This window comes from Mobula hypostoma, chromosome 29 (genome assembly GCF_963921235.1).
Source record: "Mobula hypostoma chromosome 29, sMobHyp1.1, whole genome shotgun sequence".
Taxonomy (NCBI): domain Eukaryota; kingdom Metazoa; phylum Chordata; class Chondrichthyes; order Myliobatiformes; family Myliobatidae; genus Mobula; species Mobula hypostoma.
The window spans coordinates 31,000,310-31,018,937 of record NC_086125.1 but is presented as its reverse complement, the minus strand read 5'-3'; the positions used below and the strand labels follow the sequence as shown (position 1 = coordinate 31,018,937).

The following is an 18,628-nucleotide window of genomic DNA, read 5'->3' as shown; positions in this document are numbered from 1 at the left end:
GAGGAGTGTCAATTTAAACAAGAGATGCAGAGAAATTTCTTTAGCCAGATGGTGGTGAATTTGTGGAATTTATTACCACAGGCAGCAATGGAGGCCAGGTCTTTGGGTGTATTTAAGGCGGAGATTGATAGGTTCTTAATCGGCCACAGCATCAAAGGTTACAGGGAAAATCTCAAAGAGTGGGGCTGAGGAGGGGAAAAGAAAAGATCAGTCATGATTGAATGGCAGAGCAGACTCGATGGGCCAAATAGCCTAATTCTACTCTTATGTCTTATTCTGGTCTATGGGAATAGGTGGAAAGGAATAGAATTTAATGAGGAGTGTGGAACGCTATTGAGAGGTCGACCAGGCTGTCATAGCATGAGGAATGAAATCACCTGGCACTTGTCTGTATGCCAACTCAGCCACGGACGACTAAAGGTCCTCTATTGGAGCTGTTCTGAGCTGCAGCAGGACCCACGGGAGACAATCATATCATCAGTCAGGGAAGCCCTCAAAGCAGCCTTTAAGGAGCAGTGAAACTGCTCGCATCAGCCATTGGACTGTGAGTGATTTAGCCTAATGCCAAGATTCTAGACCATCATAGCCCAGAGATTTGATGACTTGGGGACCACGGTCAGAGAAAAGATTCAATGAAGTGCCGAACCAAGCAACCCGAGTCCAAGCTACATCTGCAGGCATCATCGATGGAAACCTCTGGCCACCTGGTGGTATAGTCTACCATAGTAAGGAGGTGCGTGAAATGCTGGGAGGGGAGAAGTTGACCAACAAGGTCACTGCCCCGCTGAGTGTAGGCTATCAGCCATTTAGGAAGCTCCCTATAGTCCTTGATGGGTGCATTAGTGAGGGCTATGCAAATTAAATCAGGCATTTGTTACATGAAGATTTCTTTAAAAATAAAACAAGGATGGTGATTTCCCTGGAGAGGTAGCATCTGGTCCATTAGCTCTGAAGGACTAGCATCACCGAGGTTGGTAGTTATTTGGCACATTCAGACTCCGAGAGTTCAGAAGTCTGTAAAAGGTGGGTTTTCAGCGATCAGTATTTATCGTGTTCAGGTGGGTTTACAAGCAGACTCACCACTCTCACCGGCATGGAACTGCTGAACGACAATACTACACAGTAGTATTTGATGTTATCTGCGGAGATTTCTCACAGAGAAAACCGGACCTCAGCTTGTACAAACCAAGCAATGGCATTTTGCTCCCAAAACTCCAGCAGTTTCAAAGTGACTACATTAGCCGACATGTTCAATAACTCTGGAATCGTCCCAGAGCATCGGATCACCAATGCAGGTTTTTGCAAATAAAATGAAGTGAGGTGTTTTAAGTTTAATGAAACCTGTAAAATATTTTATCGTACTCCAAAACCTAAACACAGAAGTGCGCTAAAAAATCCTAGCGTAATTATGTCATCAAGTCAGACCAGCCTCTTAAAGTGAAACCCCAACTTAATGTTTGTGGTTGTGAATTATGAACATTTCCACCAATTAAATTACCCTACACCACCACTTTAAATATACTCCATGTCTTGGCCTCCACAGCTGTCTGAGGCAAAGAATTCCACCAATTCACCACCTTCTGGCTAAATAAATTCCTCCTCATCTTGGGTCTGAAGGGATGTCCTTGTATTCTGAAGCTGAGCTCACAGGTCCTAGACTCCTTCATTATAGGAAATGTCCTCTCATGCATGACCATGCACTTTGGCAAAAGGTACTAAGGTGCAAACCATTCTCCAAATGGGGAGCAAACTCAAACCTCAGAGGCTCAAATGGACCCAGGATAAGACAGTTGGTTTATCCTCTGACTGAGTCCCAATCCTTTGGATTGCTCTTCCTGAAAGAACGATGGAAACAGAACTGTAGATTCAAACAACACAGAAAAAGTCCATTTGGCCCAATTTGTTCCTGCTGACCAAGATGCCAATCCAATCTAGCCCTACTTGCATTTGGCCCATAAATGTCTTTTGAAGTCCGAGAGAAACACAATACAGAAATAGACCATCATTACACCAGCCATTAAATACTTATTCCACTTAATCCTTTTATATTATTATTCTCCCCAACATTCTCTTCAACCACCCTCATATTCTACCCCTCACCTGTACTCTATAGACAACTTACAGTAGTCAATTAAACTTCTAACCTCCATATATTTGGGATGTTGGAGGAAACAGAATTACCCATAGGAAACCCACATGGTCACAGGGGAAGCGTGCAGTCTCTACATAGACGGCACCCAAGGTCAGGCTTCAACTTGTGTTGCTGGTGCTAAGAGTCAATAGCTCTATTCATAGTACTGTTGTTCATCTGAGTATTTTCTAGTATCTGAGTGGTAGGTGGTAAGTAAGGAGTGAAAAGTCACTGTGAGTAGATTGGAAAATGGAGTTTGACTACAAGAGGATCCGCTCAGCAAGGACCTTATAAATTGGGAAAGACGCTGGAGAGTCCGAGTGACCTACACCCCTCCTAATGTGTATGCCTTTGTGCATCCATCTGCTCTGTGTAGAACAGGCAAATGATGAGTGGTTAACCATGGAATTCTTGGCCCTTGTTCCTCTATCAGCTGTGGAGAAGCACAGTTCCCCAGTTTAAGGGTGCTCAATAATCATATATTATGCTTACCAGAGAGATATTGGTTATAGGCAGAGTTATGGGGTGAGGTCACAGATTAACACCAGCCACAAATCATTTTGGAGATATTCATTCATTTTCTCAATATGAGAGTTGCTGTCCAACATTTATTGCCCTCTCTAACTGCCGATGCACTGGAACAGCCTGTGGCCTCTCATGGACAAGTCAATAACATTTCTCTGTATTAGACAAAAAAAAATACCAACCTTGTTGAAAATTACGGTGATTGATTGATTAAAAATATTTTCTGATGCATTGGCAATTATGACTGTGACTGGTGTAGAGGCTACTGGGAGGGTGTATCCTAGTCCATTTTCTTTGTACAATATGTTAGTGTACTTCCATTCTCTCCACTCGACAAAAATAACACTTGCATTCCCTGCACATAGAAAGAGTTTGAAAATATCAGTTATTCTTCCACTTCACATTAATTGCTAAAGTGGTATCACGCTTTGAACCAGTGAAAGAAAGTGCAGTACATAGCTTCTGAATTTTTAAGTTTCTAATGGTTCCTTATAAACAACTCTGAAAAGTAAGATCACAGTAAAATCCAGCCCCAAGAAAGATAGAAACTGGAAACAATTCAGCTACCAGAATCTCATCTCATCATTCACATGGCTGATCTGGACCCCACCTTCACCTAGTCACATCTCATTAAGCTTAATTTTCCTCCTGGCTAACAAATTCTGGGAATCCCTCTTTCAATGCTGCCCACCCTCTGTAGCTCTGGCAGAGTGTTATACATTTTCACTGCCCTTTTGGTAAATAATTATTTTCTAACTCTGATCTTGGTCAGGCTAGTCTTGATTTTAAGGTATGGTCCTTGTGCTGTAGGCATACATGAGGAAATAATTCATTTCTCTCTGATCTTTCATTTTGGATATTTCTAACAGCAACTCTTGATATGAAGTAAAATTGTCTGGAGGTTGACCACAGAACAGAGAACATAAAGTGTACAATGCAGGAACAGGTCCTTGGTCATCAATATCTGTGCAGAGCATGATGCCAAATTGTTTTAAAGTCCCTTCTGTCTGTCTGTCTAATTTATATTCCTCCATTCCCTGCTTTTTGATGTGGCTATCTAAAAGTTTCTTAAATGCCACTATCATATCTTCCTCCACCACCACCCCAAGCAATGCATTCCAGGCATCCAACACTATCTGTGCAAAAAAATACTTGCTCTGCACTCTTCCTTTAAACGTACGCCCACCACCTTAAAGTTAATATTCACATTTCTACCTGGGAAAAACATTCCAACTACTTACTTCATTTAGGTCTCTCATATTATATTTGGTTTCCTCTCAACCTCTGACACTATAGAGTAAACTGACATAGTGACAGAGAAAGTGCAGTGCAGGCAGACAATAAATTTCAAGGCCAAGATGAGGTAAATAGTGAGGTCCAGAATCTATATCATCATACTAGGTTGATAGTCTTACTGTACAACAGTAGGCCAGATTCTACTGGTGGTATGTGCTTCAATGATTTGTATCTTCTGCCCAATTGGATGGAGAGAATAGAGGATGTCTGTTATACACAGGGTCTTCCATTATGCTGGTTTTCTTGGCTGTGGCATCAATGTGTTTGGACCAGGACAGTTGGTGTCATTCCTAGGAACTCGAAGCTTTCAATTCTCACGACCTCAGCACCATTAATGTCAACGGGATCACCTGCACTACCCCTGTTATGAAATCAATGACCAGTTCTTTTGTTTTACTACATTGGGGGAAATGTTGTTCTGTTGGCATCATGTTACTCGGCTCTGTATCAATATGTTCTCTTTGAGTTCTGGTTATGTGGAGAATGAAGAATGTGGAGGCTTTGGAAAGGATGTAGAAGCGGGTTACTAGGAGAGGTTGTACAAACTTGGATTGCTCTCTCCAGGGCATTGAAGGCCTGATAGAAGGTTATAAAACTATGAGAAGCATGGATAGAGTAGACAATCAGAATATTTTTCCCTGGGTAGAAATGTCACATACTAGAGGGCATGAATTTAAAATGGTCGGGAAAAAGTTTAAAGGAAATGTGTGTGGCAAGTTTTATTTTTAATACAGTGTGTGTTAGAGTGCTTGTTGCCTGGAATAGTCTGCCAGGGGCGGTAATGGAAGCAGATGTGATAAAAGGCTGTTGGACAGACACATAAACATATAGAAAATGCAGGGATATGGATCCTATTCCTAAAGGTTGTCACAGTGGGGGGAAGTATTGGAGATAAGCTCCCACTACCTATTAAATGCTCTTCATAATGTGCATCTCAAACAGCCTCTGACAACAAAGTCCAGCTCCTGGACTTCATGTGTGGCTTCCTGGTGGAACCATTTCTACTGACAGGAGAAGGGGGAAAGGAGGCAGGAGAAGGGGAAAAGGAAGCTTACTGGTGCCTTAAAATGAGTTGCTTCAGGCAGATGGGGCTTGTCAGCTGTAGTTGGCAACTCATCTAGGAGAAGAAATCTCAATCCTCCTCTGCACTGCGACTATACCTATTCATGGGAAAGGCTTCGTGTATAAACCCAAAGAAAAATCTGGAGCTGGAGTCCCAAAGGCAGTCCTACATTGAATTGAACTCTGACTGGCAATTCCTGCAATGCCACTGATGCCAGACTGGATCGGTCTCTGCCGTTCCTTTGGATTCTTCATCTACGTGGAGAGTGGGATTCTGCTGCATGAGCAACAACTTGCTCTCCATATCCCTAGTTTGCGTACTGGCTTGCATATCACATACACAACCAGGACATAATGTCTGTGGTCAGCCTTGATCAATGGAGGATCTCACTGGATCATGTGCATTCAGAAGGGATTTGTTTACACATCATGGTGTACGAGCCTATATTCCATGCTCATAGATAAGGACATAGAGTAAATGGTACGGAAGCCAGCCCTTTGGACCAACTTGTCCATGCTGACCATGTTGCATACCCAAATAAGTCCCAATTGCCTGGATGCTGTCAAGTGTCATGTTGTACGAGAGGTTGAAGAACATTTTCTGACATTATCTCTTTAATGTAAGCCTTTGTGTAATTTGACCCATTGCAAAGCCTCTAGGGTGTGGCGTATGGATTCCAGTAGGCAACACTTTGGTTTGTCAATAGGTTATAAGCATCATCCATCCAATCAGCATCGTGCTTATCTTCAAGGATCCAAAGGGCAAGAGCCAGCTGGACCAAAATTACCTTTTCCTTCACGGATAAATGGAATGGAACAAAGATACTGTGGGCAAATCTAGAAATGGAAGCATAATGTATTTAATTACAATACTTCTTAATAGTGGAAATCTCTATGGCCATACGTGTTATACCTCTTCCTCTTTATCACACCATAGCACTTGGCATAAGGAATGATGTGAAGACAAAAAACAGGATGCTCTACTCCACTCAACGTGATGCTTGAAAGGGAAACATCCTGAGTTTGCTGCCTAATAAGAATCATTCATCCCAATGTGGTTCAGATTTCCCTTCAGAACATCAAAGCATGGAACTAACTTCCTTGTGAAATGCTAGGTATACCTCAATATTTTATGCAGCACACTATCTAATTTTATTGGAAATCCAATCAGTTTCATGATGTATGTCAACAGAATGTAAGAATACCAGTGTTCTCTGACACATGTATGACAAGTATGCATTGCAAAGCATCAGCCTGCAAACATGACTAGCATCTCTTCACCATCTTTACCTTATGCATGCAATTTACATAACCATGGACCATCATCCTGCAGCATGTCTTAAGCTTATTAAAGGGCCTGTCCACAATGCAGGGGAGACTTATAGAATGATCATCTCTGTATGTCCTTGTTTTCTCATTCTGAGTGATTGTCCTGAAATGAATTTTCCATGAGCAATACACACAAAATGCAGGAGGAACTTAGTAGGTCAGCAAGCATCTATGGAGGGCAATAAAGAGTTGATATTTCAGGCCAAAACTTGCCATCAGTCCCGATGAAGGGTCTCAGTCTGAAACGTCAGCTGTTCATTCATTTCCATTGATACTGCCTGACCTGCTGAGCTCCCCCAACATTTTAGGTGTACTGTTCTGGATTTCCAGCATCTGCAGAATCTTTTGTGTTTATCATCTTCTGGGTTCCAACCCCTTCTCCATGTGATTTCCCAGCCTTCCCAAAAATTATTTCTTCCATTCACATCATCTATTTGCCATTCCTCTGATCAAATGAAAATTAGCTGTTGTGACACCACAGAATTTCCAGTGGAAAGAGATTGAAAATGTCAATGAGAAAGTTTAGTGCCCAATGCATAACACACTCTTACCTTTGTTCCATTCATTCTCATTCAGCTGCATTTCCAAAGTGCTCATGTTCAGTGGAATAATCACTTTTCCAGTGCTTGTGATATTTACTTCAGTAACATTAGAATAAACTGAAATACAATTGTCACCATATAATCATTAATGGAGCCATTAGTATATGTATACGTACATACAACATAGATATACACTACCCCCTACAGATACACAAATCCCATAAAAATTGCATACACACAATGTTGTGGTCGAGGCAGAAACATTTGGAACATTTAAAAGATTCTTAGATGGGCACTTGGATGATAGAAAAATGTCAAAAAATTGGATGACAATGGATATGTAGCACAGAAACAGGCCATTCAGTTCATATGGATGTTTATGTCCCTCCTCATGCCTCTGCTAGTCTTTTGTTCTCTAAGTCTCCCAATATTTCTCAAATATTGTATCATTTCTTAATGCATGCATTACTCAATGACAATAAAAGAGGACTGCATGCTTTCATAATCTAATCTAATCTAATTTCACCCTCATTTCACTCCCCACCACTTTAATGTCCTTGTCCAGCCTCTACCTAAATACTATATTATTCTCTTCCACCTCTCCCACACTCATGTCACTTTCTTGCTGAAGAAGTTCCTTCATTCCCTGTTTGATTTCATTGTTAGGCTTGAAAGTGAACGATGTTCAGTAATGATTTTCTCAACAAGTAAGTTCAAAGTTCAAAATTTAAATAGACTTTATCATCAAAGTACATATATGTCAACATATATAACCCTGAGATTCACTTTCTTGTGAGCATACTAAACAAATTCATAACAGAATAATAATTATACTTGGGAGTTCAGTCAGTGTGCAAAAGGAAACAAACTGATCAAATACAAAAAGAAAGAAAGAAAAAGCAAAAAAGATCGAGAACATGGGATGAAGAGTCCTTGAAAGTGAGTCCATAGGTTGTGGGAACAGTTCAGTGATGGAGCAAGTGAAGTTGAGTGAAGTTATCTCTTTTGATTCAAGAGCCTGATAGTAGAGGAGTAATAACTGTTACTGAATCTGGTGTTGTGAGTCCTGAGTCTCCAGTACCTTCTTCCTGATCGCAGCAGCAAGGAGAAATCATGACTTGGATGGTGGGGGTCCCTGATGATGAATGCTGCCTTCCTATGACAACATTTTGTGTAGATGTGGTCCGTGGTGGGCAGGGCTTTACCCGTGATGGATTCATTACTTTTGTAGAATTTTCTGTTCGAGGGCATTAGTGTTTTCATATCAGGCCATGATGCAGCCAGTCAATATACATGCACATCTGTAGAAATTTGTCAACATTTTAGATGTCATGCTGAATCTTCACATTCTTCTGAGGAAGAAGGGCGCTGTTATGCTTTCTTCATAATTGCACTTAAGTGCTGAGCCAGGACAGAAATAATATTGAGGAACAAAGTTGCTGAATCTCTCCACCTTTAATCCTCCGATGAAGACTAGCTCATGGACTTCTGGTTTCCTCTTCCTGTAGTCAATAATCAGCTCCTTGGTCTTGCTGACATTGAGTAAGAGGTCATTGCTATGGCACCACTCAGCCAGATTATTAATCTCCCTCCCATATCCTGATTCGCCACCACCTTTAATTTAGCCAGTGACGGTGGTGTCATCAACAAACTTGAATGTGGAGTTGTGCCACTCTTTCCCATTCTCTCCTCCTAACATTTCATGATGTTTAAAACCTCTACAGTATTAATTCAATCCTCAGCCTTCCTTTTCCAAATGAAAAGTGGTGCATGCTGTCTGTTCACTATTTTACAGATACACGGAGCTGCACGTTTCTGGACTCATCCTTCAATACACCTTAGACAATCAGCTATAAGAGCAGAGTTAGGCCATTTAGCCCAGAGAATCATGGGTGATTTTTTTTAACTAAATTCTTCCGGCTTCTCCCTATAAATCTTAACCCTTTAATGATCTATCAACAGTACATCACTGGTAATAAGGATTTGTGAATTTTTACCTGAAAAATTGACAACAGTTGTACAATACGTCAAACATGGATTACTATCCTGTTAAGACAAAAGACATCAATGAAATTTCACTAGTTTAATGAAAACAGTCTGTAGGTTCATTTTAAAGTTTGTCAGCTATTCTCACACGCTGTTCTCTGTGTTGGTGTTAGTGCTGCCATACACTCAGATCTCCTGACATGCACTAGCAATGGCATATTGTGATGGTACTGGGTTCACTGTCTGCAAAGCCCTAAATTCAAAAGAAGATTCTAAGCATTATGGGATATAAGTATCTATAGGTACCCTCAGTATAAGGAGGTTATACTGTATTAGCCTACTCTTCAAAACTAATATACTTCCCTGTGTAGTCTTTGACCTTAAGACTTGGAAGCAGAATTAGGCCATTAAGCCCATCAAGTCTGGTCCACCATTCCATTATGTCTAATTTTAAAAATCATAGAGGAACACACCCTTCAGTCCATCTAGTCCATTCTGAAAACTACTTAAATTGCTTATTCCCAATGACCTGCACCGGGACCATAGTACTCATATCCATACTATCCATGTACATCTCCAAGCTTCTCTTAAATGTTGAAACTGAGGTCACATGGGCCACTTGTGCTGGAAGCTCATTCCACACTCTCACAATCCTCTGAGTGAAGAAGTTTCCCCTCATGTTCCCCTTAAACTCCTCACCTTTCACCCTCAATCTATGACCTCAGGTTGTAGTCCCACTCAACCTCTGTAGAAAAAGCCTGTTCACACTTATGTTATCTATACCCCTCATAATTTTGTATACCTCTATCAAATCTCCTCTCAATCTTCTACATTCAAAAGAATACAGCCTTAACCTACTCATCTTTCTTTATAGTTCAGGTTCTCCAACCCAGCAACATCCTTGTAAAAATTTCTCTGCACTCTTTCAACCTTGCTTATATCTTTCCTGTAGGTAGGTGACCAAAACTGCACACAATACTCCAAATTAGGCCTTACCAACATTTTATATAACTTCAACATAACATCCTATCTTCTGCACTCAAAATGTATATTAATTAATGAAGGCTAATGTGCCAAAAGCTTTCTTTAAACCTTATCTCCCTGTGATGCCACTTTCAACAAGCTATGTATCGGTATTCCCAGATCCCTTTGTTCTACCACATTCCTCAGTGCCCTATCATTCGCTGTGTAAGACCTACCTTGTTTAGTCCTACTGAAGTGCAAAACTTAGCACTTGTCCGCATTAAATTCCATTTGTCATTTTTCAACCCATTGTTCCAGCTCATGCAAGCCATGAAACCCTTCCTCACTGTCCACTACACCTTGGTGTCATCCGCAGATTTGCTGATCCAGTTAACTACATTGTCATCCATATCATTGCTATAGATGACAAACAACAAAGAACCCAGCATCAATCCCTGTGGCTCACCACTAGTCATAACCCTCCAGTCAGAGAGGCAACCATCAATGACCACTCTCTGTCTTCTTCCATAAAGCCAATGCCTAATCCAATTTACTACTTCATCTTGAATGCTGAGTGACTGAACTTTCTTGATCAGCATCCTGTGCAGGACCTTGTCGAATATCCACATACACAATTTAGTATTCCTCTCAACCCCATTCTTCTGCCTTCTCCATGTAACCTTTGACACCATTACTGATCAAGAACCTATCACCCTCTACTTTAAATATACTGAATAACTTGGCCTCCACAACCATCTGTGGAAATGAATTCCACATATTCCACTACCCTCTGTCTAAAGAAATTCCTCCTTATCTCTGTTCTCTATTCTGAGGCTGGGCCCTCTGGTCCCACTCTACAAAACATCCTCCCCACATCCACTCTATCTAGATCTTTCAATATTTGATAGCTTTTAATGAGATCCCCCTTATTCTTCTAAACTCTAGCAAGTACAGAACCAGGGCCTTCAAATGCTCCTCATAGGTGAATTCATTCATTACTAGAATTATTCTCATGAATCTTATCTAGACCCTTGCCAATGCCAGCACATCATTTCCTAAACAAAGGGCCCAAAACTGCTCATAATACTTCAAGTACATTGCTTTATAAAGCCTCAACATTACATCTTTGCCTTTATATTCTCGTCCTATCGAAATGAGAGCTAACATTGCATTTGCCTGCCTTACTATCAACTCAATCTCTGATTTCTGAATTTTCTTCCTGTTTAGGAAACAGTCAATGTCTTTAATCCTCTTACCAAAGTGCATGACCATACACTTCCCTACACTGTATTCAATTTGCCACTTCTTTGCCCATTCTCCCAATCTGTCTAAGATCTTCTGCAGACTCCCTGTTTCCCCAACATTATCTGCCCCTCTTCCTATCTTTTGCATTGTCTGTAACCTTGGGCACAAAGCCATTAATCTCTGTGAGGTCTAACAGCCAATACTCATTGTTTGAGTAGTGGGCTCCCTGTTCCAACCCAGAAGGAGAGTTGTTCAACTAACAAAATAGCTTTAACATGTTTATATTTAGACAAATAGTTCATAACACACATTTCAAACTCACAGAGGATTTCTGATTTATAAAAGACTTCTGAATTACAAAAGTTTTTAAACTACAAGTTTTCAAACACAGGTACAGTTCTTAAGAACCAAAAGAACATAGCAACAAGTTGCAGAAGAGTGAGTCACCTGTTGCAGAAACCAAAGTTTGAGGAATAATTCTACTCCTTCTTTCTCTTGCCCTGCCTTTTTGCCATTCTCAAGAGAAAATCTGAAGGTGCTGGAAATCAAGGTAACACACACAAAATACTGGAGGAACTCAGCAGGCTAAGCAGCATCTAGGCCATTACCCCAAAGTCTCATGGTCACTTCACTTTGCAAATCACATCTCTTGAGCCAGCAGCCAGCAGTCTTGAGCCTGTGCTCTGTAGACTGTGATGTTTGTTTGTAAAGTTGTCCTTTTTCTAACATCAGACTGATTTTTGCTTGCAATTTACATTAAAAACTAAAGACTTACAGATGATCTGCAACAAAATCCAGATGTTTCCGCACCTTAGAGAGAAATAAAATCAGTTCAGATAATCAGTTAGAGTGTCCACTGACCAACCAATCCCCAACTCACTTACGTCAACATCAACTTACCACCCACCGCCTAACTCATTGACCTTATACCGACCAGCCACTAATCAGGTCACTGACCACTCACAGCCCAGCTCGTTAGTCACAGCATTCACTGAACATCCAACTGCAGAACTCACTGACCACAACATCCTAAAACCACCCCCTGCCCAAGTCACTGATCACACACTGCCCAACTCAAAGATCACACTTCACACTGACCACACACTGCCCAGCTCTCTGACCATAAATGCCATTGACAATCGTCTGCCCAATTCACTGACAACAGCATCTATTTACCATCAGCTGATTAGCTACAGAATCCACTGAACACCAACTCACTGAGCACAACCTTTACTGACCACCCTCTTCCCAACTCACTAACGGCAAGTACATAGAAACATAGAAAACCTACAGCACAATACAGGCCCTTCGGCCCACAATGCTGTGTTGAACATGTACTTACTTTAGAAATTACCTAGGGTTACCCTTAGCCCTCTATTTTTCTAAGCTCTATGTACCTATCCAGGGGTCTCTTAAAAGACCCTATTGTATCTACCTCCACTACCATTCCACGCACTCACTGTTCTCTGCATATAAAACTTAACCCTGACATCTCCTCTGTACCTACTTCCAAGCACTTTAAAATTGTGCCCTCTCATGTTAGCCATTTCAGCCCTGGGAAAAAGCCTCTGACTATCCACACAATCAATGCCTCTAATCATTTTATACACCTCTATCAGGTCACCTCTCATCCTCCGCCGCTCCAAAGAAAAAAGGCGGAGTTCACTCAACCTTTTCTCATAACGCTTGCTCCCCAATCCAGACAACGTCCTTGTAAATCTCCTCTGCACCCTTTCTATAGTTTCCACATCCCAAGTAACTTTGACCACCTGCTGCCTAAGTCACTGACCATAACCACTGGTGACCACTCACTGACACAGCATCAAATGACCATCCACTGCATAGCTCATTAGCCACAGAATCCACTGATTATCAACTGCTCAACTCACTGACTACAGCCTCCATCGACCACCCACTGCCCACAACCACTGCTGATCACTCACTGCCCAACTAAATGTCCACACTCACACTGTCCAACTCACTGACCACAACCTCCACTGACCACCCAAGGCCCAAATCTAACCACAGCCTCCTTTGAGCACCCACTGCCCAGTCACTGGGCAGTTGACTGGTACAACTGACTACCCACTGCTCAACAATCTGACCATAGCATCCCCTGACCTAAATCACTGACCTCAACTTCCACTGACTACCTCAACTCATTGACCTTAGCATCCACTGACTACCAGCTGCTCGTTTCACTGACCATAGCATCCACCAGCCACCCAAGCACAACGCAATGACAACAGAATCCACTGAACGCCACTGTCCAACTCCCCGACAGAGGCATCCAATAACCTCCCACTGCCCAACTCAATGACCACCCAAAGCCTAGCTCAATGACTACAACCACCATTGACCACCCACTACCCAAGTCTCTAACCACAGCCTCTACTAACCAGCCACTACCCAACTCACTGACCACAGCATCCACTGAATACCCACAGCACAACTCATTGACAACAGCCTCCACTCTTCACTCACTGCACAGCTCACTGACCACATCATCCTCTGACCACCTACTTCTCATCTCACAGACCACCCATTTCCCAACTCATTGACCAAGAATGTCACCAACAACAGACTAAGTCACTGTCCAGAGCCTCCACTGACCATGCACAGCTCAACTCACAGACCACAATCACCACTGACTACCGACTGCCAAACTAAGGGACTGTTTCCTCCACTGACCACACACTGCCTCAGCCACCGACCAACCAATTATCACCTCACTTACTACAGCATCCGCTAACCAAACACTGTGCAACTCACTGTCATCACACTGTTCATCTCACTGACCTCCCACTACCCAACTCTCAGACCATATGCTCCACTGACCACCAACTGTCCAGTCACTGACCACCCACTGTCCAAATCAATGACCAACTACTGCCCAATTCACTGCACTGTCTTCCCACTCTCCAACTCACTGACCTCCCACTGTCCAACTCACTGACCTTCCACTGCCTAACTCACTGACCACCCACTGCCCAACTCACTGACTACCCACTGCCCAACTCACTGACCACCCACTGCCCAACTCACTGACCACCCGCTGCCCAACTCACTGTCTTCCCACTCTCCAACTCACTGACCTCCCACTGTCCAACTCACTGACCACCCACTCTCCAACTCACTGACCACCCACTCTCCAACTCACTGACCACCCACTGCCCAACTCACTGACCACCCACTGCCCAACTCATTGACCACCCGCTGCCCAACTCACTGTCTTCCCACTCTCCAACTCACTGACCTCCCACTGTCCAACTCACTGACTACCCACTGCCCAACTCACTGACCACCCACTGCCCAACTCACTGACCACCCACTGCCCAACTCACTGACTACCCACTGCCCAACTCACTGACCACCCACTGCCCAACTCACTGACTACCCACTGCCCAACTCACTGACCACCCACTGCCCAACTCACTGACTACCCACTGCCCAACTCACTGATCACCCACTGCCCAACTCACTGACTACCCACTGCCCAACTCACTGACTACCCACTGCCCAACTCACTGACCACCCACTGCCCAACTCATCCACTCACTGATCACCCACTGCCCAACTCACTGCCAACTCACTGACTACCCACTGCCCAACTCACTGACCACCCACTGCCCAACTCACTGACCACCCACTGCCCACAAGCACCACGAACCACACACTGCCCAACTTAATGACTACCCACTGCCCAACTCACTGATCACCCACTGCCCAACTCACTGACTACCCACTGCCCAACTTAATGACCACCCACTGCCCAACTCACTGACTACCCACTGCCCAACTCACTGACTACCCACTGCCCAACTCACTGACTACCCACTGCCCAACTCACTGACTACCCACTGCCCAACTCACTGACCACCCACTGCCCAACTCACTGACTACCCACTGCCCAACTCACTGACTACCCACTGCCCAACTCACTGACTACCCACTGCCCAACTCACTGACCACCCACTGCCCAACTCACTGACCACCCACTGCCCAACTCACTGACCACCCACTGCCCACAAGCACCACGAACCACACACTGCCCAACTTAATGACTACCCACTGTCCAACTCACTGACATTCCACAACCCAACTCAAAGTGCTGAATTCACTGACCACCCACTGTACAACTCACTGAACACCTGCTGTACAACTCACCGAACACCCACAGTACAACGCATTGAACTCCCACTATACAACTCACTGAACTCCCACTGTACAACTCACTCTACACCCACTGTACAACTCACCGAACACCCACTGTACAACTCACTGACAACCCACTGTACAACTCACCGAACACCTGCTGTACAACTCACCGAACACCCACAGTACAACGCATTGAACTCCCACTATACAACTCACTGAACTCCCACTGTACAACTCACTGACCATCCACTGTACAACCTACTGATCATCAACTGTCCAACTCACTGATCTTCCACTGCCCAAATCACTAACAACCCACTACCCACGCACTGCCCACATTACAGACCACAGCTCCACTGACTTCCCACTGCCCAACTCAATGACCACACACTCTTCTGACCACTCACCGACTAATGCTGACCATGCCTTCCACTGTCCATAGTCATCCCAACACCCTGACCACCTACTACTCATTGACCACACACTGTACAACTCACTGACCATAAACTCCACTGATCTCCCACTGTCCAACTCACTGACCACAGTCTCTACTGAACACAAACCACCCAGCTCACTGAGCACAGCCTCCACTGACCACATAATGCCCAACTAACAAAGCACAGCCTCCAATAATCACGCATTGTCCAACTCACTGACCATAACATCCACTTACCCACCCTGCCCATCTGACTAGCAACAGAATCCACTGAACTAACTGTCCAAGAAACTGATCACAGTACCCAATGACCTCCCACTGTCCTAGTCACTGACCACATTTTCCACTTGCCACCCACTGCCTAACTCACTGACCACAGCCACCACTGACACTGGCAGCCCAACTCACTGACTGCAGTGACCAAAGATCATTCATTGTCAACCTTCTGACTATGGCCTCACCTGACCTAATTTCCAATGATCACCCACTCCAAACTCTTTCACCACAATTTGCACTGACCACCCACCAAAACTCACTGACTACAGTTCCAATTGCCCATCCACCCAAAACTCACTGACCACTCATCCTCAACTCACCAACCATACCCTCCACTGTCCACTCTGACCTCTGGCACCCATCTAGAACTCATTGAACACAATCTCCACTGATCACTCACCTCTCAACACACTATTCTCATCCTCCCCTAGTATGCAGATCTCACTTATGACAGTCTGTAACATTGGTCTGTTATTCAGCTGACTAGCAGCCAAAACCTCACCCACACTGACCCTCACCCAGACTGGACGTCTATCCTTCTGAACACATGCCAGTACCAGCACCTTCCCTCTCTTTCTCCTCACTAAACCTGTCACGTTTGGTGCACTCCAATCAAATTTCAGCCTTCGTTCCACAGATTTCCTCTGGTCCAACCATGAGGGTTATAGATAGGCCATGTGCGCTCAAGTCGGTTTCCCAAGGCTGGGTTAATGAAAAACCCAACCTAGTAGGTGTAGGTGGAAGGTGAAGGGGAAATACTTAATAGGGACTTAAGGAACCTTTTTTTTTAAACACAGATGCTGATGTATGTATGGGACAAGCTATCAGGGAATTGGTTGGGTGGGTACAATAGCAACTTTTAAAAGACAGTTGGACAAGTATATGGATAACAAAAGTTTAGAGAGTTACGTTCCCAAGCGTGTACAAAAGGACTAGATTAAATGGGCATCTTTAGTGGAAAGGACCAGCTGGACCAGAGGGTCTGTTTCCATGCTGTATGACACAATGGTTCTATGATCCGTGTACAAATAAATAGAGTCTTCTTTACAAATTGCAACTCACTTGCTCTGCCTTTGTTTTCCAAATGATTGTTGATAATGCAACAGAGCAGACCTGAAATCAAAGCAATTCAGAGTTAGTCCACAAAGCAAGCCAGCGCCCTTGTCATCAGCGTGACTCAAAGTGAAGCAAAAAGACATTAAGAAGCAGGCGTATTTGTGTGTCAAAATGATGCACACACTGGGGATAAACCATGATATAAAAAGTACAAAACAGTTATGTAAATATTCAATACAAAACATATATATGATACAGTATATGCCTTGGTGATGTGCGGATATACTTCCATAACAAGTTTACAGTGACTTGGAATTCAGCCTCTGAGTATGCCTGCATATGAAAATAGTCTTCCTTTTCCTGTACCAGCTTTGCACTTCTTCTGGAGTAGACCTGATAAAGATTGAACAATTTATCATAAATCCTGCAGATCCGTTCAACTCAAGCAGGAGACTTGTTGGAGGAAAGGTTCAACAATGCAGTGAGAAAGACGGGAGAAGATGTCGCGTAGTTTGAGTCGGCACCATCATGAATCAAATAAAGGCCCTCCACCAATCTGTACCTGCTGCATTATACTTCTGTCCAACATTAAAGATCCATGACAGGAGACAAGAACATTTGCTCCACTTTCCATATCTTTGGAGTCTCACCTCAGCAAAAATAAAACAATTATCAGTGATGAGATTTACCATTGTTGTCAATCCACCTTTGGCTGTCTGAGAAGAGGGTCAACCCTGGCACAGAATTTGTTATCTAACGCACCACAGTGATCCTTGTTAACCAATAGAGACCAGAGTGTTTGAATAAATGAGTCTTTTTTTTGGGTGGCAGACCCCAAGCACCAAATAGCTTGTTTCTGTTTTCTGTTTCTTGTCCTCCTGTATGCTTAGAAACATAGAAGCACAGAAAATAGGTGCAGGAGTAGGCCATTCGGCCCTTCGAGCCTGCATCGCCATTTATTATGATCATGGCTGATCATCCAACTCAGAACCCCGCCCCAGCCTTCCCTCCATACCCCCTGACCCCCGTAGCCACAAGGGCCATATCTAACTCCCTCTTAAATATAGCCAATGAACTGGCCTCAACAGTTTCCTGTGGCAGAGAATTCCACAGATTCACCACTCTCTGTGTGAAGAAGTTTTTCCTAATCTCGGTCCTAAAAGGCTTCCCCTCTATCCTCAAACTGTGACCCCTCGTTCTGGACTTCCCCAACATCGGGAACAATCTTCCTGCATCTAGCCTGTCCAATCCCTTTAGGATCTTATACATTTCAATCAGATCCCCCCTCAATCTTCTAAATTCCATCGAGTACAAGCCCAGTTCATCCAGTCTTTCTTCATATGAAAGTCCTGCCATCCCAAAAGTCCTGCTTCTGAAACTTGGTACCAAAAACCTATAGTGGGTGAATCAAAGCAATGAAATATACCAATACACTGGCAGGATAAGAACCAGCAATAGCATCCTCTCTCATTCCCAGCCTCAAGCACAAGATAAAATGAAGCAGGGCTACTTTTGGGGGAACTAGGAAAGGATCTAGCAGATGTCAATTGGGGAAGCCTGTCTGGAGGGAAAGAAACAAATGGCTAGCAGGAGGCTTTTAAGAGTGTGGTATCAAGAGCCCAG

The 18,628-nt window shown here is 43.5% G+C and overlaps 1 protein-coding gene across 1 annotated transcript in view; it reads right to left on the bottom strand.

Moving 5' to 3' along the window:
• Window positions 1-18,628, bottom strand: part of LOC134339366 (adhesion G protein-coupled receptor E5-like) — a 137,129-nt gene that overhangs the window by 97,679 nt on the left and 20,822 nt on the right. The window contains exons 3-7 of the mRNA XM_063035806.1: window positions 17,012-17,062; window positions 11,855-11,889; window positions 8,883-8,931; window positions 6,895-7,002; window positions 2,839-3,011 (exon numbers count right to left, since the gene is read on the bottom strand). Of these exons, the coding sequence (XP_062891876.1) occupies window positions 2,839-3,011; window positions 6,895-7,002; window positions 8,883-8,931; window positions 11,855-11,889; window positions 17,012-17,062 (416 nt within the window). The remainder of the gene's footprint in view (window positions 1-2,838; window positions 3,012-6,894; window positions 7,003-8,882; window positions 8,932-11,854; window positions 11,890-17,011; window positions 17,063-18,628) is intronic.